Source organism: Neopelma chrysocephalum, unplaced genomic scaffold, assembly GCF_003984885.1.
Source record: "Neopelma chrysocephalum unplaced genomic scaffold, ASM398488v2 Primary Assembly neopelma1_104, whole genome shotgun sequence".
NCBI classification, from domain to species: Eukaryota; Metazoa; Chordata; class Aves; order Passeriformes; family Pipridae; genus Neopelma; species Neopelma chrysocephalum.
In genome coordinates this window covers 1,687,648-1,712,812 of record NW_020897768.1, presented here as the reverse complement: position 1 = coordinate 1,712,812, position 25,165 = coordinate 1,687,648, and the positions used below count along the sequence as shown (strand labels likewise).

Sequence of the window (25,165 nt, the reverse complement as noted above, 5' to 3'; positions counted from 1 at the left end):
AAGTCTGAATGAAGTCCTCTGTCTCAGGAGCAAACTCAGAGCTGGTACGACCATTTTGGGGCATGCAGCAGTTCATTCTCACTGGAGGAAAGTCACCTAATAAATGAGCCAGTAACTTCTGTACAGCTGCAGATGCTCAGCCGATTGACAGTGGAGCTCTGAGCAAAAAAACAAAGGGAAGGACCTTCAGAAATTAGAATACTGCAGTCAAAGTGAACTTGCAGAGATTTACAAAGGGGAAGGACTTTCAGAAATTAGGATACTACAGTGAAAGTGAACTTGCAGAGAACTGGAGTTCTCTGCAAGGAGAACTTTAAATTTCCAGGCATGCAGAGCTTTGCCATTCAAGTGCACATTCAGCATTCAGAAAATTTGCCATAAATTTTCTGACCTGTCTACATCCACTTTTAGAATATCTCAGACCATATTATTTGACCCAGATTGTTACTACTAAGCTCCAAACCACTTGAATTAAGAATTTCTACAGGAAATCTCAAGGGGTTAGGAGTGGCAAAGGAAAATGCAGATGCACTTTCATAAAGCTGCTTAGCTGGAAAGAATTGCCAGAAAGTATCTTTGTGCTAATGTCAGCCAATTTTTCTGAATTCATTTTGAAACAATTCATCATTCATCCTCCTCACCTCCTTCCAATTTACAGCAGTCACTGTAAACATAACCAGGACAGCACAAACAGATGATAGAACACTTTCCTTTTAAGAAAGACGATGGCGTAACTTCATACCTCTATAAACTTCACTATATTTGGTAAAGATTTGGTAAAGGTTTGCATTCTATGACCACTATAGGAACAGTGGTGGTCATTTCTGTATACCTTGAAAAGCTAAGAAAATTAATCCACTACCCAAAAAATATATTCAAAGCAAGTAGCTTACAATAAGCTAATCTCTCTTTTTTTTTTTTTTAAATATTATTAAACAGCAGAAGCAATCAGGCAGGCTTAACACTTCAGTGCTCCAGTGTCTTAAATCAAAGTTGCAGGGACTTACTTGGTATCTCACCTTGTCTCTGAATATGACCAAAAGAAGGATTTTTTTTGATAAGAAAGAATGTGGCACGCAAAGCACCACAGAGGTAAGAGCCTTATACCAATCTCAACTTGTCATAGTTTTCAGTTTTGTAAAACTTAGTGCATGGACCATACAAAAATTAAGAGCATTAAAATGAACAGCTAGGAGTAGTCAGGTGGAGATTAGACTTTTTCCCCATTAAAAATAAATACAAAAAAAGCACCACTGAATTACTTTAGACTAACAAAGGATGAATTCAAACATCACCACACAAAAGCAAATTCTCTTAAAAAGGGCAGGACTAATCACTTCTAGTACAAATGTAAAGGATGCTGGGCAAGCTCTTTTTAACAGACAAGTTGTGCTTGTAAATGCAGGCAAATCTCTCAGCATATGCAGGAAAAACCTCAAAAATTTCAGCCAGTTAAACAAGACTCACCAGCCAAAACCATTAAATTCTGAAACACATTTACAAGACAGCTTTTCCAGCTGAAGAACAAGGTGTTCAACCACAAGATGTTGGTGAGTAAAAAGTCACATGTCTGTACAGGCAGTGTTTTAAAAATCCAATTTTCTCTGCTCTTCTGGAAACAGAAGTATCACAAGCCTGTGATGGCAGAAAACTTCACAAAGAAAAATTTCATAGTTAAGAGAGCCTCAAAGAGACCAAGGAAAATGAGACCAAATTTCAAGACGCTGCCAATTCTGAAGACTACTGTTACCATAAAAAGAATACAGAAACTAGAACTTTATTAAGTTGTTTTATAAAAGCCAAAGCAGCAGTGGTTGGGATTTGCTATTTGTTTTGATAAGCAGATGATAATGCCAATACAATGCTTTTAATAATTGCAGCTTCAAGTATAGAGAATGTGTCTGTACACAGCGATTTTTTTTTTAATGCAACCAATTAAGTCATGGCCCATCAGGTATGAGCAAACTGTACATTTATGACAGAAAAAACTGTTACGAGAAATAAAGCACATAATCAAATTCTATGTTACATAGCAGACTCTGGAGAAAACTGTTTACCCAGGCTTTAAACATTGTTAAGTCAAACAAAGAACTTTCTCAAGCTGAAACATCTTTTCATGTGAAATGAATTTCCAACTTCAGGGTCTACATGAAAAAAGAACTGCCCAAAAGCCTCTGTACCTTAGACTGAGATGCTATTGAGGACGAAAATGGTTTTCTCTTTTATTCCACCCTTTACTAGAAGCACTTGGTGTGAAAAATTTTGGAACTGATTTAGCTTGAGTCAGTAGCTAAAGGGAACTCAAAATCTTCCAGAATAGGGCTTCCTCAGCAGCAGCAGTATGAACTACACACCTAGATTAGATCAGGAGTACAATTAATCTGAGACTGGCAGCTGGAAAACAAGCAGCAGACACAAAGGAAAAACATTTAAGAGGTCCTGTTCACTCTGTAACACTTGGGTGTCAGAGTCAAACGTATTGTAAGTGTTCAAACAATTTTCTGTCATTTGAACAGTTTCTTCAAGTTGTATGATTGCTAACGAACACTGAGATACCTCACTAGATTCTTCATTAATTCTACTTGTTTCAGCAAAAGCAATTATATCAGAATCATGATTGGAAATAAACCAGTGCCAGTCTTCCAGCTTTTCTAACCATGATGACAAACAGCTGTGGTTATTCTGACTTTTTGGAATAGTGAGAAAAATCCAGCCTTCTCCATGTCTTACTCTACACAAAAGGTATTTGTCTGCATAATAAATATTTAGGGGTACAGCAGGTAGAAACAAACTCAGAGGGGAATGAATACTAAAAGAAGAATTAAGCTGGCCTTTTATTACATTGAGATTTCTTACTGACTGACAACAATCATTAACTGAAGTATAACAGGCTAGTAAAGCTGGAGAGTTTGCATAGGTATTTTTAAACAAAAAAGAGAAAGATGACAGATAATTTTAAACACAGAAATAATCTCACCTAAAATAAGGACAGTACAAAAATAATTAGCAGATTTACATTAATTTATCCAAGGCCACCTCTTCATGAACAGAAGGGAGCTAAGACCATAGTATATAAAAATAATACAGTTTAAATTCTCTCAAATCTATTCCAAACAGAAACTAGGAAGTTCCCTTCAAAAGTTGTTCCTGCTTCAGATCAAGGAGAGGAACTGAACTCGTCGAACTTGAAGCCATCAAATCCAACACTCTACCATGCTACTATTGAAAAAATAAAGCTCGCAAACTAACTGTACAGCCTGTGGTCCTGATTCTGACATTTAAAGGACAGAGACAAAATTATGGTCTATGAAGTGAGACTGGTCACAGGCATATGTTAGTTAGGCCATATGTTCAATATAAATCTGTGATCTAAGCTTCTCTTTATAACAAGATTAGCTAGGCAAATCTGAGATAACTTGAGTTTACTATTTTTATCTGTTGCAAAGATCACATGAAAAAGTAAATAAAGACAATGACATTTTGTGACAGAAAAATTAAATACAAGAACCAATTAAGAAAAAAAAAAAAGAACCAGGAGCCCCAAAATACCTAGTAAGGCCAGCCTACTAATTAGGCAACAACTTATACAGATAGATTAGAGAGGCTTAGTCATCACCTGTTAGAAACAAATATGCAAAGGCTTAAAAATTTATTTTTATCATACACAATATAGTGCAGTGAATATGAATAAACTCCGGCTGTTCCATCAGTACAACAGAGAACATCAGATTATAAATCTAACTATTTTAGATACAGATGTGTTTTTAAAGTGGTATTTCTGAACCCTTGTAAATAGATGAACAAGCTTCCATTTCTGTAAGCAGTTCTGATGATGTGGTGTTAGTATACTGAAGTATCTTCATTTACATTTCCTCAAGGCTCCTCTTGATAGCTTCTTGCAATTCTACATCTTGCTCTGTACAGATAAAAAAAGATTATAATCTCAAACTGTAGTTGATAACTAGTCATAAACACAACTACCTTAATATTACTACATAAAGCAACAAATTACTTCTGTGAGCAATGTCAGTAGACAGCAAAAAACCCCAGAGAAACAGACGAACATATTTTCCCTCCTGTTGTATGCTATCTTTTCAACACTTCAAAATATGGAAAATACCTTTACAACTTTCCACGGTACTAACTAGGGACAGCCCAATGATTACTTTAGGAGCATGATGCAACTATGTACTTAGTGGTCAAAATAACAGCAAGATTAGAACCCATGTGTATGCACTAACAAAAATAAACAAAGCATTAAAACACACACACACACACAACAAGCAAAGAGGTTTCGGTCTTTTCATTCCAGTTCCGTATCCATAGATATTCCCATACCTACATTCTGACTTGGCACCACTGTTGTCTCTCTTGGTAGAAAGGCTAGGCAAGTAGAGAGAAAGTCACTATCAACAGTAAGAATAGTCTAGATCAGGGCTATACTGTAACATTTTTGATGGTGGGGGAAAAGACTGCATTGTAACCATGTGACTTGTTAACCACCTCTCTTAAACAACTTTCGTGATACTCAAAAAAGAAACTTCAATTTTGCACTACATTTAGGTAGGTTTGGGCACTAATTGTTCGGTGTTAGTGGATTAAATATCTTAAGGTAGACAAGGCATGTATGCATTGGAAATATTAAAATCAATAGTAGGAAAAATTAAAGCAGCTTTCAGACACACTGTCATTCTTGAATTATTCCTCTGCTTTAGGAGGACATAAGCACATCGTATAAAAAAAAAAGCAGCTGTCTGTTCTTATGACAAAAGAAACAGAATTTTAAAACTTTAATTATTGTTGGGCTGTTGTACATAAGGCTGAGATTCAGAACAGAGATTGTATCAATGAATGCCCTTTCATATCAGCAGAGCCATATTCATGCATCTGGACTTTCCTGTAAAACCCGGTACTACTGATAAAAGGGTTTCTGAAAGAAAAATATTACATGGTCACTGAAACAAAAAAAAAAAATTTGAAACCACAATAAAGCAGAAAACCATTTGCAGACAGCTGCTTGCATTAAAATATGTTGTCATTTAGCCAATAAGACTGCAAAAATCCAGAATAAGGTCCAAACTGTGACTCATCTGAAGCCAGGCTGCTTCATAAGGTCAGATGCCTTCAGCACTGCAGCATCAGAAGTGGGACCTCCTGTATGCACCAAATGCCACTGCTATGCCTATACTCGGGGGACGTGAGCACACGTTTCAGTGCTGGAGATGAATGTTGGACATTTAACAACAGTATTTAGAAACAGTTGGTAAACTTATAACTGAATTTTACCACTGAACTTGTACAAATCTTTTTTTGTTGATTTTTTGTTTGTTTTTGTTTGGGTTTTTTATTTATTTTTTTGTTTTGGTTTTGTTTTGTTGTTTTGCTTTTTTTAGTTCATTTTATTTCCATCAGGTGGAAGGTCAGAATCAAGCCTTTAGGCAATAAATTATTTTCAAAGCGCGCTGTGGTTTGTCACCAAAAATTCATGACTGTATACACCGTATGCACATCACCAGTAAGCACAACAGCAAAAGGATGAAAACAGTTTCAAATAAGGTAAGATAGCATGTGAACAGACAGATTTACTGCTGATTCAAACTTCTGCATAAATCTACAGCTCTTTTAGGAGACCAGAGTGCTTTATTGAGATATGATACCTAATTCTGAATTATTTATTCAGAAGTTCAACTATTTAGTCAGTAGTTCTACTCTGAGAAAACACAGCCATGTTAAACTGGTACAAAGTGAACTCAGTCAAGTCTTGAATTGCACAATACTCTGTTGTACCCCAGTGAAATAGATTTTCAGTCTGCTGGCATACTTTTCAGGTTCAGAATTTTAATTTATAGCTCACCACAGTGTTCTTCACTACTCATGACTGTCCAGCACAGTTTAGACAGTATTGCGAAGAGGTCACTTTCTGTAAAACTGATTGTAAGCTTAGTTTCTGTATCTTCCAAAATTAGTAGTGCTCCTGAACACAGAAAAGTAAAAATTAACAGACCTTCCTGGTTTTTTATTTCTTCTAAACTCTTTTTCACTGTTAGTTTCATATCTTCATCCTCTTCACTGTCTGAACCTTAAATGCACAAACAAAACATAAATTACACATTGTTTCTAATCAAGACATTAACAGCCTCTCTTGATTTCTCTTACTGTAACAACACTGAAGGTTAGATTTGAAGAGTACACGTTATGAACTAAAATACCAAGATAAAAATATACATTCTAGTGTAGTTTAAGACAGTAACTCAAGAGATAGAGTTATTTTTTCAGCTTCCTTCTTTCCCTTCTCCCCAAAATCTACAGGCAGACTGCTTCAATTTTATATTATTTTAAAGCAGTAACAAGAAATAATAGGTGCAGAAGTTACTATGTCTACTGCACTTCATTTTTTGTTTGTTTGTTTGTTTTTTGTTGGTTTGTTTTGTTTTGTTTTGTTGGTTTTTTTTAATATTCAGTTATTAAAAATTGTCATTACTTGCTTTCTATAAAACGTATCAAGGATTTAATTATGGGAAGAAGTGCTATAGCATGTCTCTGCCTACACATGACCGCAGCTGTATTTTGTTGCCCAAATACTGCATTTGAACAGTGGTGTGCTAAAACTCAACTGAGTAGTGCAATTCAGCAGATGATGTTGTTTCAAGTCTCATAGAAGTAGAAAGTTGATACACTTAATTTAATCTGCTAATTCATCACAATCCAGCTCAGCCAAAACTCTACCACATTTCCCTTTCTTAATAACACTCTTCACAAGGCTGGTTCCCAGCTCCAGAGTGACAGCTCTATTTTGAATTGTCTAGGAGGGTTTTGTGTACCTAAGGTGGTAGTGTTTGGTTTTTTGTTTTGTTTTGGTTGGTTGTTTTTTCCCATTGAACAGAGCCTTGGTAAAATACAGGTTAAAAAGTAAGCCAATGAGTCACATTATGTATTCATTCTCCTGCTACAGGCTATTGCTATTTTGGGAGATGGTCTCTCTAATGACGTCTTACAGTATTAGCAGTCAATCAGGTCCTACAGTCATGCCAACAGAAGGACTTCTCTTAAAGTCATCACATTTATTAGTACATCAGTGTACTTCTGATTACATTAACCAGCAATGAACATTCCGATATGGCCATCCAATTTACTGAGTGTGTGACTTCTGGCACTTTAAATTACTCAACTTAGGTATTCAAAGTGTCGGGTACACTTTCCACAACTTGTTTTGAAACCCCTGACATATAACCTGTTTGAGCAGCAACCTTACTGACTTTCCCAATTCCAGGAATACAAACTCCAACAGCTGGTGTCAAACAGTGATCAGCAGCCCCAAAAGATGTCAGAAATAGGTAGATGGTCCTTCTCCAGTCACTTGCCAGACTAACTGTGAACCCCTTCTGGAGCTGCCTACTATTTCTGGGCAGAAGAAATACTATTTTTTACATCATTTTCCAAAGCAAACAAAGCAAAAGAGAGAAAAATTCACACAACTCCCCAAAAAGAGCAGTCAGTGCAATTATTAATAAAGTATGGTCAGTCTTCACGAACGAAGATTTTTGGGAAAGGTCTTTTACCTTTCAAGCCTGCGCAATGGATTTTTTAGGTGAGACACAGCATGCGCTGAACTGAGCCCACCCTTTAATCCTAAGGTTCATCTGTCGGGGCCAAGCGAGCTTAGACAATGGCAGTGAGGTTCTCAGGATGTAGGTTTGTTTAGAGTGACCTTCTCATAGATGGATGGCCTTACAGGGCTGACGAGCTCCATCTGCCCGGGGGAGTATCCCTGACCAGGAATCGAACCCGGGCCGCGGCAGTGAGAACGCCGCATCCTAACCACTAGACCACCAGGGGTCCCCCAGCAACTATTAATAAAAGGGAGGAAAAAGCACCATGTAAAAGGCTTTTCACAAGTGGCTTCTCCCTTATTAACCATCCTTTTAATCTTCTAGTCTGGATGACATCTCAGACTGCTCCGGCCAATTCTTTATCCACCAACAAGTCCAAACATCAAATCCACGTCTCTCCAATTCAGAGATAGGGATGTCATGTTAGGGCTGTGTCAAGGCCTTACAGAAGTCTAGGCAGATTACATCAGTCACCCTTCCCTTGTCAACCATTGCAGTTGCTCCATCATAAAAGGCCACCAGACTGGTCAAGCAATGTCACAGAATGGCAGAGGTCGAAAGGGACCTCTGGAGGTCATTTTGTCCAGCCTCCCTGCTCAAGCAGGATCATCTAGCTGGTTGCCCAGGACTATGTCCAGACAGTTTTTGAGTATTACCAGGAAGACAATGTAGTGGGGAGCTCCAAATTTGTTAGTTATGACCCTACTGAGTGAAAGGATCACCTCCCTCAACCTGCTGGCAACAATCTTCCTAATGCAGCCCAAGGTACTGAGCCACCAGAGCACAATGCTGGCTCATGTCCACCAGGACTCCCAGGTTCTTTCCTGCAAAGCTGTTTCCCAGCTGGTTGACTCCTGGTCAACATATATTGATGCTTGGGGCTATTCCTCCCCAGGTGCAGAACTTTGCACTTCCCTTTGTTGAACTTCATGAGGTTCTTGTCAGCCCACTTCTCCCCCCTGTCAAGGTTCCTCTGGATAGCAGCACAATCCCCTGGTGTAGGAACTGGCACTCCCAATTTTTGTGTCATCAGCAGACCTACTGTGGGGACACTCTGCCCCACCATCTAGGTCATTAATGGACATTAAACAGGACCGGACCCAGTACAGACCCCTGGGGTACACAGGTGGTTCCTGGCCCCCCTCTGAACTCACCATGTTCCAGGTCTGGCCATTCAGCCAGTTTTCAATCCATCTCAGTTGTCTCATCCAGCCCACACTTCATCAGCATATACTCCTGGCACTGCTGGCATCTTCTGACGAGGAATGTTTAATTTTGAGGAATCAGACACATCCTGTCTCTCTTGTCAAAATGCTCAGCACATGCTACAGGCTCCCAACTCCTCTGGGGTCAGAGGAAAATCCGTTGCCCAGTTTCAGAGCCAAGAGATCTTAAGATAGACCCTCTTTGCTAGTACATTTTATTAAATAAACATAAGTTAACAACCTCTGACTATACCTGTTGTCTCAAAAGAAATCCTACTGCTCACTACTGTCCTGATATATGGACATATTCCTGCTGCAAGAATGAGAAAACAGGAAGGCAAACTCTGGAGGAATATAAAGCTCAGAGATTAAAAAGATTAAGCCTATAGACGGAAGCAAATGTTTTATGAGTCTCTCATAGAAACCTATTCTGGGAAGAGACTGGTAACATTCACAGAAAGCAAGCGCCACCCACTGTCCTGCCATCAAAGCGCCACAGGTTGAATTTGGATTAGTTGCCCACACAGCTCAGGATAATTTACCACTATATCTAATTCTCTTCTCTTGCAACCTCCCCAGCTACCACCATCCCTTTAAAAACTTCCATCAGGTTTACCAGTTCCTGTTTCTCACCAGGGACTTGATTTCCCTTCCCAAGCCTTCATCCTGTTCCCTTGCCACACAACACACCTCCTCTGTCTATTCCATTGTGCAGTTTCACATCCCCACCTTCACTTCTCTCTCCTGCAATGCTCCTTCTCTTAGTCTTTTCAGTAATTCCCAATCTCACCTACCTCTTTCCCATCCCAATGTACTGTGACATTCACGTCCCACTTAACTCACTGTCTCTCCAACCACTGACCCTTTTCCTCTTACAGCAGGTGTCTGGAGTTTTAGTGCTACTTTAAGGATATAATTTGTTACCTCATTCAGGATCCTAGTAACTACTTAGCCAAAACCTTACAATCAATACCTCAAAACCTTTGTTAGCAATGATGTTTGGTATGAGCAACTACGTTACCTTTAAAATATTGCTCCCTTGGCTTCTAGAATCCTTTTCTTTATTCCTTCTTTACTGTGTCCCTAGAGGATCCTCCCCACATACTCCTTCCCAGTACTTACTTCTCTAATCTGCTTCTTCATGAAGGTAACATCATCAGTAAATGCAAATACAGCTACTCCCTGCTGAGGGTTCACAATCACACAAGACCTCTCTTCCTCCACGCAACCCAAAGCTTCACTCTTTGTATGTATCTCTCCCCACAGTGGTCATTCATCTGTTCATTCAAGTGTAGCACAACTAAAAATAAAGCTCTCAATTCTTCACTCTCCTCCAATTCCATTTCTTGGAAACTGTGGGCAATATCATGATGGTCACTAAGAGTTTCATTTAACCTTCATCTTAGACACCTCAAATTCACGACAAGATTAAAATAAACCTCGAGGATTTCTTTGTATTATCTGATCGGTGAAGTCTTCTCACTTCATCCACTTGGTTACAGTTATTGTTCAGACTCATTATCTTAGGTCTCAATATATTGCTTTCTCCATAGGGCATATACATACATTCAAAGACGCACACAAGAAATGCCACTGACATACCAAAAGCAATAGTAACTTCCTGTTGTAGCTAAACACAAGGTTACAATTGAAGGGTGACTTTCTTATCACTCCCTACTGCAATAGGCTATGGCTGCTATAATAAAGGAATAGACTCTTACTACAGTAACTATAATTCATTCATGGTGCATCACAGTGCAGGTGTTCATACCTTTCACATTCAGTTTCTTTGGGAAGTGGGGGCTAGAAGCTGTGACCTATCTTTAGTCATCTGCAGTTTGTTTTAACTGAACATTTGGAAAAAGCACAGACTGGTGACAGATGCATTCATATTGGACCTCAGCACCCATGAAAATCTTGACCATGGAAAAGGCAAGCAACTACTCTCAATGTCTTCTATAAAGTAATTCTTACATCCTCTTAAATTCTTTTGTAGGCTGTATATAAACCAAAAGATTTTGGGGGGAGTGGGAGCTAGGAAGCTTAGCAGGATTTATCAAAATGAACTGAAATCCTGCTCTTCCAAATATAACAAGTCACAGAAGCTGCATTTGGTAGTACTTAAACACTTCAATTAATAGCAGCAGATTGAAGATGCAGGCTGACAACTCCACTTGAGCACAGTGGAAACATACCTTATGGGACACTGAAATAAGTGCAGTGGCTATTTGGCAGACAACATACTACATCACTACACTACTGCTTTTGACAGGCTCATGAGACAGACTGGCTCTTCAAAAGAAAGGACAAGAAATACTCCAGAAAATATGCTCCTCTTATTATTAAAAAGAGTCTGTTTCACATAAGAGCTCAGTCACTAAAGGATCTCATTTGAATATGACTGTGAGAAATACAGTTAAGCTAAAGCCATCCACTTACACAAAAATACCTTGTCAACCAAGAAGTTGTGGCATTCCTGCCAGTGCCTGGACGGGTATGACAACCCCTAACCTACCATCAGGTTTGCCCTCAACACTGACCAGTGCTCATTAAAAGTATAAGCTGTAATTTCAAGACACATGATATCATCAAGACAGATAATTGAATAATGGTGTTTTTCTGCGTGCTACAAATTTTTCGTTACAAAGGGAGACATTGAAAACTCTTCCCTTCTGCACTCCCCAAACCACTTGATTAACATGCATTAAGCTCCCATCATGTCTTGTGCCTTCAGCATAAAAGCAAAAACCTTCTGCATTTATGAACTCAGGGTTAGCAGCAGAAGAGAACAAATAAGATTATATCTCTTGCCTACTCTTTTCATGTCTCAAAGGGAATTCATGCATCTGCTACAACCAAGGGTCACCTAAAGTAACGTATGGTTGATATCCTATTGCAACATATGCAGGAGCTTTTATTTTTATTTATTTTAAAATGAATACACGTACCACAGTTCCCACAGCAGTTCTGCTGACATGGTAAAATGGTTCACAAGATGCACCTGTCAGATTGCCACATTCAAACACAACCCAGCTGCTCCAAAGCTAATGATAACTCTGTGAAGGTGATTCAGGAAAACAGGTTTTTCGTTTTGCAGCTCATCCAATACCAACAATGGCCTTATATTTTTCAACATGATTCTCTGTCCTAAGTGTTTCTAACTTATTTCTCCCTCCAGAATAATAGCCATAGGCTTGAGAAAGTCACAAAGCAAGCAATTCTTGTTTACATTTCCTTGTAGTCAGCTGCATTTCTGTAACAAGTTATACCAGCCTATGATACACTGTACAACTTTCCATCTCAACTCTCCAGCACTGGTCTTGCCACACTAAGACTTGGAAATGATGGCTGATGCTGCTGAGCCACACACTGTGTGTACTATGCAGTGGCTTTATCTTTTTAAAGACAAACTTTATAAACTCTTGGTAACAACATCATCCCACTATGCAGCAAATATAGGGCTGTTACCAAAAGTGAATTTTCTAATGTTCTGTTTTAATACAGGAAGAGGAGACAAAGGCAGCTCTTGCTGTCAGGTCCCGCCCTGCTGACATTGACTTATACTTGAAAAAGGGGACCAAGGATCACTCAAGACATTTCTGTTTCTTACAAGTTTGCTAGGGAATCCCAACAGTCAAAGGAATCATGTGCCATTCCATCACTTTTCTGCTCAAAGATAATTTTTTTTTAATAGTGACCACACAAATAACTTAAGTGGAATGCACAATGATCAGCCAGCCAGCAAGTTAAGGTTTGTGGCCCCTGAGTAGTGCCAATCACCATAACAGTAAATTAAATATTAACTTAGTAAAGGACATTGAAAGAACGGTTAAATTAGGAGACTTCCAAAAGCAAGATCAATATAAAAAAAAAAAAAATACTTGAGTATCATTTATACACAGAAAAGGGTTAGATCTAAGCCATCACCTCTGAGTCAGTATACACTGGTGAATAAAGCTATAACAGCAAAACTACCTAGGCAGGGAGCCAGAGTACCCTTATATAGCAAAACAGTCATTCCCCTATCTTCGCTGTCTCATACCTTAAGTTGCACAACAAACTGTACAAGAAATGAAGCCTGTACAGGCTAAATCAACTGCTTACAGCTCTCTTCCAACACTTCCTCCCAAAAAATATACAAAGATCACAAAGCAAAAAGAGCCGTCCACATTAATTTACAGTTATACAGCTATAATTACATTAGAAGAGATCAAGCTAGACATTTCAATATACTCTACAAAAAACAGTTGTACTGGGAATGCAATAATGCATAGAAACATAGAATTGGAAAGGACGTTAAAGATCATCTAGTTCTAAGTCCTCTGCAGGGACACCTTCCACTAGGCCAAGTTGCTCAAAGCCCCATTCAACCTGGCCTTGAATGCTTCCAGAGATGGGGAATCCACAGTTTCATTGGAAAACCACCACTCAGTGCTTCACCACCCTCAGAGTAAAGATTTTCTTCCTAATACCTATTCTAAACATACACTCTTTCAGTTTAAAGCCATTCCCCCTTGTCTTATCACTCTACGACCTTGTAAAAAGTCCCTCCCCATCAGCCCTACAGGCTGAACTTAGGTCACCTGAAGCATTCCCTTCTCCAGGCTGAAGAAATCCAACTCTCAGCCTTTCCTCCTAGAAGAGGTGCTCCAGCCCTCTAATCATGTTTGTGGCCTTCTCTGGACTCGCTCCAACAGATCCGTGTCCTTCCTGTGCTGGAGACCCCAGTACAGGATGCAGTGCTCCAGGTGGGATCTCAAGAGCGTGGAGTAGAGGGGCAGAATCCCCTCCATTGACCTGATGGCCATGCTTCTTGTGATGCAGCCCAGGATACAGTTGGCTTTCTGGGTTGTGAGCACGCATTGCCAGCTCATGTCCAGCCTCTCATTCACCAGCACTGCCCCCCAAGTCCTTCTCAGCAGGGCTGATGTCAATCAGTTCATCCCCCAGCCTCTATTGATACCAGGGGAGGTGTAGCTGTATGGATAACCCCTCCTCCTTGAAAAAATGAACTGCACTAATGAAAGTGACAATTCTGTAATTAATTACACCAAGGAATTTTACTGGTATGGCTGATTCTGGCTGGGAATCATATCTCCATTATCCAGCTGAAAAATCTAGATCAGCAAATGCGTGAGGTGGCCAGAAAAGTCTATAAGCACCTTTTCTGTATCAAAAGCACATAAATCAATTCCAGCTCACCACAAGCAATTTTTTTCAGGAAACTATTATCCTATCTTTCTTTTTCCCTTTATTCAATCAACACCAATTCACCATTCACTCCACTTTAATGTGATGGCTCTCACAAACCTGTATCAGGACTAGCAGTGTATTTTTTCAGAAAAAGGTTATGGCTAATTCAGAAACAGCTTTCTGTAATATGCCCACAATTTACAGCCCCACAAAAATAAAACAAGAGCCAGGAAAAGCAATAACATGTCTACAGAGAAATGTCAGGTCTTCTAGGAAAATATCAAAATATTTTAAAATACTGACAAGTATTAAAACTCAGCTCTGGTATCCTTTGCATGAAAATGAGCTGGCTCAGTCACCTTTGATTATCCCATATAAAACCAATGTGATCGTTTTAGTGTGTCATTAGAATCTGGCATTTTAGAGAACTTCAAAACATCCAGTGAATTTTTTTTTTTCCAAATGAATGTGTGACTCATGTGCCAGTGAAGACAATTGTCAAATAACAGGAAGTAGCCAAGAGGACAATCAGAGTTAAAACAGGTAGAAATATTTTGAGAAATAATGATGCTCTAGCAGGGTCACATTTGTTTCGGACCCAGAACAAATCAAGCTAAGCAGATTTGAGTACAAATTGACAAATGCACACACAAGAATACTCTAAAGAGCTTCTCTTTAACTAGAAAGGAGTGTTCAGACTCAAACAACAGTTTGTCTCTCGCTATAATAAAGAATACAGGGATGACAGAGTTTGTTATGTTGAATAAAAATGCTTAATTAAGTCTAGTTTCAAAACTTGCTCCAAGCAAAATGGTTTTCTGATCTATATTTCATTGAAATTCTAGTACAATGCAAGAAGCATCAAGCAACAGCTTGTGTTACCAGCATAAGGATTCAAGTCTTTTATTGGAAAGAACTATCAGTTTACTGGAAGAATTGTGTTTAATATTTACTTTCTACCTTTTGTGGTATCTGAAATGCTGTTTAGCAAGGCACACATCATGTCTCCTTCAATGTGGTGAGGATTTAGGATGCAAGCTGACCGCTGGGTCATCTTAAATTGGTTTTCCAGTTCCAGGAAGCTTTTGTCTCCAGAAAGTACAGTGAAAGGAATTTGCTTGGGCAGGTGCTCATCCAGACGACCAGCCTGTAGGGAAACAAATGACAAGTGTTGAACTGAGATCATGTTTTTCTCTCGTGGCATTTGGTTAGCTTTGTGCAAGATAGGTCTTCACTGCTTTCTACAGCAATTTACTCCTGCTTTTATGATCCAAGCCACATTATACCACTGTGAAAGGTACCGTTTCAACAGTTTGATCCTGCATTTCTTCTCTACATACAATAACAGATACAGGTAATGGCTACCAGAACAGTACAGAGTATGGAACAAATTCCTAAAAAGCAACATTTTAGAACAATCTCCACATAAAGTAAGTCATCTGTGCAGAGCATTTTAAGAATAACATAGAAAGTGTAATGTAACATAAAACCACTGTTGCAAAATGTGCTTATATAATTAGATATTAGTAGTTTTATCTAACTGATAAAGCACTATATGGCATCAAGCTGAACTAGGGGAGGTTTAGGTTAGATATTACAAAATTTTTTTCACTGAAAGGGTTGTCAAGCATTTTAACAGGCTGCCCAGGGAAGTGGTGGAGTCACCATCCCTGGAAGTGATCAAAAATTTTGTGGGTATGGCACTTACAGTTTAGTGGTGAACACAGTGGTAATGCTGGGTTCATGATAGGACTTGATGATATTAAAGGTCTTTTCCAACCTTAATGATTCTATGATTCTACATAAAGAACCTAAGTCCCCATGGTATCCCAGGTTCCTGTCTTTCACCTGCACATCCCCAACCCTGCCAAAGTCCAAGGTCTACTGAACAGAGGCACTGCTTGTCAGCTCAACAGCATCTGTGAAACTGGCACCCATTCAACTCCATTGTAAAGATGGCCCAACATTTGGACTACTTGGAGAGAGAGGCAGGAGTCAAAGAGAAACTGTAAGAATTGTAGGGTTTTTTTATTCTGTGTTCCCTAAGCAGCTCTCCTTCTTCTCCACAACAGACTGATGTCCTATTTGGGCTAACTTTTAAATCACTTCTCAATTGTCTGCCTCCACTCAATCCAGTGACAGGTTTATCATTCTTTATAGTGGACACATAAGTATCATGAAAAGAATCTAAGAATCTCACCTGCAATTAGTATTTAACACCAATAGCTGATATCATCTGCCACTCTCCTCTGGGTACAGAGACATAGCAATAAAGACAGCATGCCCTAACTTACATGAACACAGAGAGCAAAGTCTGCTGCTTCTCTTCTGGTACCGCAACGTGGATGAAGAAAGAAACATCCAATCCTCTTAAGATAATTGTAAATTTTGCACTGCACTGGAGGTTTCCAGTTACTGTATCCTCCTAAACAGTGAAGAGGAATAAAATTAATAATAAAAAAACCCAAACATGAAAAACAAACAAACCATGGGTTTGGGCAAACACATCTCTATAAATTAAGAGTGCAAGAGAGCAAAAGCAAAGATAAATCTGTCTTTAAAGGCAGAATTTATTTTGACCAATGTGAAAGCTAAAAAAAAAATCCATATAACCAAAATCCCCCCAACCCCCTTGTTCTTTAGTTAGAAAACAACAACAACAACAAAAAAGTAGCTAGCCTGATACTACCCATTCAATTTTGTATGATTTTTTTGTTCTAATTCTGAAAAACTTATCTTCTAGATATCATGTGCTTTTAGACTCAGGGATGTGGGGTTTTTTTCCAGTTTGAAGCACAGTTATGGTTAATGTGCAGAAGCAGAGGAACTCCGGGAACATAGTACAAGTAACAGAACTGCTTCTCTTAGGGAAACCTGTACTGCAGGAGTTACAGATATATGCTATATATATATATATGTATATACGCTATGCCTGACTAACACATCACATATCAGAACTCTTTAAAAAGAAGGTCCAAGAACTGGAACAACAGCTGAAACAAATGCTAGAGTCCTAATAAACCCTTGGATGCAGTCAAGGAAAGCAAAATCAAGCTACAACTGGGGAAAAAGTGCAGAAATTTTCTCAACGGTATCCTAAAACATGTAGTTACTGGCTAAGAAAATATTTGGATAATAAAGACGAGCTGAGTAAAGTGTTTGCTACAGATAAAACCAATACCAGGCTGAAACAAGTTGCAAGGGAAAGAAGCAGGAAGTCATTCAAGAAGAGAGGTAAAACCAGAGTAGCTTGCAGTTACTATGATACCATAAAAAGGCAAACAAATGAAAGGACAATTTGAAGAGAGCAACTAAAAAATTCATAATGTTCCCAATTGCTAAGAAATAATGGGTCTGCAAAGGGAAGGAAAAAGTGTTGCTTTATCTGCCAGCTGATAGAGTGGCTGGATGTAAGAAAGGATTTTGAATGAAAAATGAAAGCAGTCATTGGTGGCACTTCACTTGAGGACATGGGAAACTAAGGCTCAAGTACACAGGCTGCAGAGGATGGTGTATGTCAACATGGCCACTCCCAGTCCAACAAACAAAAGCATTCCTCAGTAGATTTCTCCTGGGGTTTTTTCACCCTTTCCAGCCTAATGGCAAGAAGAAGGTATAAAAAATGATCTCAAAGATAAAGATTTATTAAGAGTCCACACAGAAATGATTTAGTGGTATCTGTCCATGACAAAAAAATGCTATTTGCAACTTGTTCTAATCTGTTGTGACAGCCTCAGTCACTGCTATTTGGGAAAGACTTGTAATCACCAAACCTATGGTTTGGCTACATAAATGTACAACATAAGCATTTGACCAGGACAACTGAAAACAATGACAGAACTGTATTTAGTCTCTTTATTTTGTTAGCTGACAAATGGATGAAAACAACTGAGTATCTGAAGACAGAAACCATGCAAAGTCTGGACAATACAATGGAAGAACTCAAAGCAAAGCTTGTACTAGCAATAGGAATAACAGAAATTATGCAGATTTATCATATAAAAATAATAATTAAAAAATTCAGAAATGTTGCTTGGGAAATGAAGGAAAAAATAGAAGAGACAAGGATGTTGCTATATTTTCATAGGCTAAACAAACAAGACTAGCATGCCTCAAGTAACTGAGTAAATCATTATTATTATGAGAGGGTATCTACAACAATAAGTCCAGATGTGCCTGGGAGACTTAGTGCTCCCAGGCTCCAAAACAATATAATTGTCACTAATAAACTGCTAAATTCTTCTCTAATATGAATATGGCCCTTTTTAATCACAAGTAACTCTTTAGCATGTTTTTTCCATTCAGGTGCATCAGGGGCCATTCCCAGGAGGCAGTGTGCATGCAGTGAACCTGTCTGAAAGTAAGAAATTGAGTGGTGCTAATATGTGCTGTGCTGTGCCATCAGGCACCTGTGTTTGGAACATCTCTGGGCACAAAGTCTTAACTAGCACAAAGGTACCTTTCGGTAAGAGTATCGTTATTACTAGAAGTTCTTGACAACAGACTAGTAACACTAAGATTGTACTATGATTATTTCTTCTTAAGTCAGAGAAGAGAAATTTCTGACAACAATACAGCTCAGACATCCCTGGGTTCAAACAATTTTTTCTTACTGAATCAAAACAGCATTTTAACCTTGGAAAATAGTAATAGCACAGAAGTCATAACAACAAGCTTAAGTCAATTGAAGACAAACTAGTTTCAAGTAAATTAGACAGAATAACAAAGTATGACTGAAAGCCAGTGTCTGAATTCACATGGGGAAAGTTTGACATAACTGAAAAATTTTTCTTAATTAAGTAATTCTTTATAATAGATGATCTTTAAAGTTCATTCCAACCCCTTAGCATTCTATGATTCTATGATATAAATCACAATTTTATGTGGCTTTCATGTGCACAGGAATGCTGTTACAGAAAGGCCAAGGGCTAGACAATGGTAATACAGGCAGTGATACAGAAGTAATGCCTGAGCAGAACACAAAACTCAGGAGCATAGCCTGCTTTAACAGGGAAGACCAGAGGATTCGTTCCCAGAACTCCTAACAACCAGATATTAGACTACAGGTCCAGGAGCACAGATGACTGTTTGAACAACTAACACTTTACAATAATAGCCATACTTGCTCTGCCTTCATCAGCTAACAGGAAAACCTGTTTCTAAGAGGGGGAAAAAACTGATCCAGGCATCAACAGGCCTTTCTGTCCAATCTGAGCAGCATGACAACTCTCAGCTTTCAGGATGTTCTTGATTATCTTTTAAAGGAAGAGATACTCAAAAACACTAAGCAAAGAAGTGCAATGCAATGGTGTTTACCAAGTATAAAACATACCTAACAATTCCTACAAGTCTGTTAGGATGATGCAATAAATATTTTGAAAACATCCCTTATCTAGACTTTACTGAAGAATTCAAGGTACTACAGGCAAAATAACTATAAAGGCAGATACAGAGAAAACCAGTAGAAAAACCATGAGGTGGCCAAGAAGTTGGTTCAAAACCAGTCAGGTAAGCAAAAGTATCAAGGTAAAGGAATGCTATTGGCAGACTCTGCAAAATGATATGATCATTTTCCCTTTCAACCCAAACCATTCTATGATTCTGTGAAACTCATGACAATGTGAGTTCCATCAATCACCCTGTACTAAACTAAATTTAGTAAGTCTAAGAATGCAAAATCATGCCTTCTAGAAGTAAAAAATAAAAAAGGGCAGCAGCATTATAAGAAGGACTTGGGAGTTAAAGTAATATCTGAGTATTATGACTGTCCTGATAATTATGAAAACTAATATGATACAGTTTAAGGAAGTTATCAGGGAAGCCAGAATTCTGGAACAATATTCTACAAAAAATAGTAAGAGCAGTGGAGGTTAAGACTGAGTTTAAGAAGTTCAAGAACATTTCTGTTACATGGTGCCTGTGACACAGCAACTTAAGAAGCTTTAGTGGCTGCTTGCTCCTGTTCATTTTCTCAGATTCAAGGAATCTCTGCTCAAGTAAATGTGTAGACTTGTTAATCTTATCTTCCAATTTCCTTCAAACATTTCTTACCTTGAAAGCCCCAGATAAATGTCCCTTGGTTCAGGTTAGCTGGCAGCTGTGTGAAAAAGCTTCCCCAGTTGTCCAGATCCACCAACACAATGTGAGTCATGGTACTCAGGTAGTCAAGATCAGGAAGATCACCATCTATCAACAGCATAAAAAACACATTTAAAATTCACCTGACTTTCTGGTCAATTAACACACATCAACTTGAGACACACTTCTGAAAATTCATGTATTCAGCAGTTACGTAAGCAAAGTTACAAAACATGGTCCTATTTGGCAACTGCATAGATTTTAAAATCAACTGAATTAGCATTTAATCATGCACAAATCAGACATAATAGCAGATTCTGGCTATATGATGGTGTAGAGCTGGATAGTTTTGTGGTAAGCACAGAAAGCTTGTTGTCCTGCACCAAGACATTTTAATAGTCCATTTAATATTCAACTGTGCACCCCCAACTATGGCAAGTCTCTGTGACATTCCGTTGCTTACATGCATGTAAAACGTTACGTATGTACTTTTTGCTGTACATGTAACATAAAGGTCAACTTCTTAATCAAAAGTATTATGACACCACCAGTAATTAAGAAACACTTTCAACTTCTGAACACAAAGTACACCTTCAGCATACTTGATGTCATTCTTAGAAGCGATCATGAACTTAAAAAAAAAATTGCATGTTCAAGGAAAAAAAAAACACACTACATACTGAGAATATAAATTCTCAGCAGATAGTGCTTTTTGGCAAGCTAAGAAAACTGAGGAGATGGTGATATAATAGGACTGCCCACACAGAAAGCACTACCAGGATCATAAATATTTATACAAGTTTCTCTTGAATGTGTATTATAGATCACTTTTAGATTTCCATGCATTGCATCTCAAACTGAGGTCCCTGATTGTCCTCTTCCTTTTAACACCAAATTATGATCCAAACTAATTAGAAAACTAAATGTTTCAGTCTCAGGACTGACACTGAAACAGTCTGTTAAAGACAATAATATTTTTCTAATGTTGAAAGTAGTTTTCTACATACTTTCACTAAGTTCTTCAGCGTGTGTCGAGTCCTCATTGTTTTCTTTCCTTTGCTCTATTGGTCTCTGCAGAGGAGACAACTGTGGTCTGTCCTGAGTTTTCGATGGAGATGCTTGAAATTGTAGCCTGTGAGGTTTTCTGACCTGACAAGCCCCACTTGCTGTGAACTTGAATACTGTGTTTTCTGATTCCGATGCAAGACTTGATATATCAGGTTTCTGCAAGAAGCAGTGTTTCATGTGATAGTGTTGATGTGCACTGAAAAGGTCATTAAAGTTTTTGTTGCATGCAGCACATCTAACGACATACATCTCTCCCTTAGGTTTCAGTGACGTGTGACTCTTGAGATGATTCTTCAAATCAGCAATATTCTGTGCCGTTGCAGAACACAAGCAGCATCGAAACCATAAGTTTCCTTTTTCCAGCATGGCTTTCTGACAATTCTCATTATCTTTTTTCCTGTTTATTTTGGAGACATAAGTTGTCCGGCAACCACAGGTTAAAAGGTCTCCTTCTTCGACTGGGAGGAAGTCCTCCTCTTTTTTTATTGATACTTCCATCTGCTCAGGCACAAATGTATAGTCTGTGCTATGAATCTCTGTATAATGGATTAGAAATTCCTCTTCTGTGTCAAAGTAGAGATGACCACAAAGGCCACAGAAATATTTAGTCCGTGTCTCCTGATTACGATGCTCTTGGAAGTGCCGCTCCAGTGTTCCTACTTTCCGAAAGTGATTTCTGCATAAGCCACAGGAGTACCTGTGAAATGCATGGCTTTCTAAGGACATGCAATGTTGTTTAACGCTGTCTTCAGACTCAAACATCTCCTCACAAATGCGGCACTGCCATTTTCCTGCAATAGGACTTCTTTCAGGGGAGACTTCCATAGGGCTAGAAATGCAGTCTTTATCTTCACCTGCAGAAATGCACGCTGTGTCAGAAGCACATGGCATAGGTTCATCTTCTACATCTTGCTCATAATAGTAACTATGTCCACCATGAAATTCAGTTATGTGTCCCATAATATCCTCTTCTCTAAGATCTGCAGAACATGCTCTGCACCAGAGAAGAAAATTAGTCAAGTGAGCTCCTCCATGAAATCGACTCATATGGAGGCGGATAATGCTTGAATTTTCAGCAAGCTTTCCACACACAGCGCACTTGTGACAGATCCTATTTGCTGATAAAATGTGATTTTCTACTAACTCTTCTGTAAAAAACTTTTGAAGGCATTCACAAAACCAGGCTTTTACTTTGCAAGCACTACCTTGACTTTGGTTTGCTACATTATCTTCATTGTTATCTTTTAAATCACTCTTCCTTTTTGAAGGTGTACACCCCATTTTACTGGCAGACTCATTTGAAGTCAAATGTCTTTTAAGCAGTGGTCTTGACCGATCCACAATATGGCACAAATAAGACTGATTTTTCTGTTTTCCATTGATATGACAGAACATCAAGATGGACTCTTCCATTGTAGTAAAAACTCTAACGTTATGTTGAGTGGTTTGTTTATGTTGGGTTATCTGATTCTTATTAGCAAACAGTTCATCACAGTTCTCACAGTAACCGTTTGTTTTAAATATCTCTGCAACTTGGGAGATGCTTTTCTTTGACAGTGCCACAGGCCCAGAATTATGACAACGCATTCTAGAGCGGATTAAAAAACATAAAGAAGTTATATCATAACCTGAAACATTTTTAAACTTTCAGATGTACTTCGAAATATTACCTAGTAGCTACAGCAACCAGTGCACGGAAATAGTGTCCTCTGTATACTTTAACCCATCCAATAGCTTGCTAACGAAACCATGCAATGTGTATCTGGTCTCTGCACTTTAAAGAGAATTAGGTGCTAATTTCCAAAGCCAGCACTAAGACTGATGGTTATGTTGTTGACTCTGTACGTTTTCAAAATCAAACACTGTCAACTTACAAACAGCGGAACAGACATCAAGTTCTGTTGTTCTGTTACAGAAAATACGAAAAGGATCGTGACATTGATCAGCATTCTGCAGTGTGGGGTAAAAGACATGAAGGAAGGCACATTTTTGATAATTTACTCAGGAAGTCAACATTCAGATGGCCCTACTTGCCTAGAAATCCACTAGGAGCACTAAAAACACATCTGCCTATCTGTCACTGATCTGTGAGTGTTCACATTATAAAGGCAGCTGTCTTTCACAAACCTGAAATGAGCCGTTAATTCCATATGTGAGCGTAGTATCTTGCAGCAGGATATACACTTCACTTGGAAGGGGACCTCTTTGCACAGAGATATCAGAAGGTTCTTCGCATAGGTTGGAAAAGGTAAAGGATGGCCAGTCTTCATTTCATCTATAAAATGGAATGGTAGAAAGTGCAAGTTCTTTCAAAGTATTTCAGCTCTCTGATGACATAGTTACTGTTGTTACTTGTTTGTCACACGGTTCAGAAAGCAAATTATCCTGTGTCAGCTGGCCCACAGTAACTGTGCTATGGAAGCTTTAACTAAAAAGACTGAATTTTTTAAATTTCTGTGACAATCTCATTTCTGAATCTGTTTGGATCTTGCTTTTTCATACTCAGTGACTGACTCTACTTCCCTTTTCCTCTTCTACAACATCAGGTCAGATATGTCCCTTAGAAAGGTTTTTATTGACCTTCTTCCACTCCATCTATGACCATCTGTCTACTCTTACCACATATAATTTTCTTTTAAGCCACAGAGTGCTTAAAAAAAAAAAGCACACAATTCATTTAACAAGTTCCCACATACTCTGACCATCTCTTTCTCTCTTTCCCATCCTTAGTGTTAATTCTTACATTCTTAGATGCAGGACTTTCTGTTGTTCAGAGTACATGCTCCACATCTAAATACAGATACCATCAGAATAAAAAAATTCTATTGTAAAGAGAATGGGGAATGGCTTATGGATTAAATGTTGTTCATGTTCTGCACCTTTGGAGGCAAATTCTCTTTGATTTTTCTGTTTAGTAAGATGTGATGATCAGGAGGCAGTAATTTGAGGTTACGCCTTTCAGTGAACTTCACTGGCAGATCTTAGACCATGCTGGTAATTATTAATCATGAAGACCTACCAATGCAAAGAAAAAATTGGAGCACTCCATTTTTTGTTCTGAGCTAAGAACTATCCACCTCTAAAGAAAAAATCCACTAACTTGTGCTTTTAATCTTTTCAAAGCAATAGCTCACCAGGAATCTCTTTTAAAATCTATGACTTGAATTTAAAAGCATCTGCAGTCATCACATTCAGAATTAATAACCTATTTGAGAAAAAAAGTACATTAGATCTTCAATACATAAGAGAACATATAACCATGCAGATGACTGTCACTTCCATGAAGACTGCAATACTAACTCAACCTGCAGCACGATGCCTTCAAAGCCTGTCTTTTCTGCACACTTCCTGCAGCCACTCTGGGGGAGGGCAGAAGCCAAAGATATAGTTATGAAGATGAGAAATAACTATATCAATCCTTTTGGCCACACAGGCTTATCCTGAAACCTACAGTATCTAAAATATGGCCACTTCCTGCATAAGAAGTCAACGCCATCTATATGTCAACTGCTTCAGCCATTTAGCTAAGATTAAAGCAAATGCTTCAATGCCTATTGCTTATGTCAGAAATAAAAAGTCAGTGTAGCTATGACAAGCATTAACCCTGTTTTCAAGACCAGGATCAGACAGGTATTTCCTGTCAACTCTTTTGAGTGGTTCAGGATGTTACCAGTTCACAACATAACCAGTATTTCAGCCTTCAGCAGCAATGCATTCAGTGCAAGCCATCAGACCAGCAGCACTGTCCCAACTAACCAGGCTAAATTTGTAAATATACAGAGAAGAAATTTTCACAGGTCTTTGTCACCAGCAATGCCAAGGACACTGACAATAGCCTCTAAGCAGACTACAGACAGTACAGTAAGGGGAAGGAACTCCGCAGCCAGTCTCACTGGAACTGAAAAAGAAATTTATTTGTTTTGGTCCAAGTCTCTATCAACATCCTAAATGTAAACTTATTCAAGACAGCAGTTGCACAGAGTCACTGGAGGATGAGAAGCTTATATGAGA

At 38.6% G+C, this 25,165-nt stretch overlaps 1 protein-coding gene across 9 annotated transcripts in view; it reads right to left on the bottom strand.

Moving 5' to 3' along the window:
* Nucleotides 1–2,807: 2,807 nt before the first annotated feature.
* ZNF451 (zinc finger protein 451) overlaps nt 2,808–25,165 on the bottom strand; it is a 38,475-nt gene continuing 16,117 nt past the window's right edge. For 5 of the 9 annotated variants that reach the window (XM_027696015.1, XM_027696022.1, XM_027696020.1 and 2 more), the window contains exons 9-16: nt 23,282–23,429; nt 21,094–22,742; nt 20,060–20,194; nt 16,303–16,433; nt 14,969–15,155; nt 6,005–6,079; nt 4,339–4,383; nt 2,808–3,916 (exon numbers count right to left, since the gene is read on the bottom strand). In XM_027696015.1, the coding sequence (XP_027551816.1) occupies nt 3,864–3,916; nt 4,339–4,383; nt 6,005–6,079; nt 14,969–15,155; nt 16,303–16,433; nt 20,060–20,194; nt 21,094–22,742; nt 23,282–23,429 (2,423 nt within the window). In that variant the 3' untranslated portion in view covers nt 2,808–3,863. The remainder of the gene's footprint in view (nt 3,917–4,338; nt 4,384–6,004; nt 6,080–14,968; nt 15,156–16,302; nt 16,434–20,059; nt 20,195–21,093; nt 22,743–23,281; nt 23,430–25,165) is intronic. The other 4 variants (XM_027696023.1, XM_027696024.1, XM_027696018.1 and 1 more) reach the window with 4 other exon arrangements.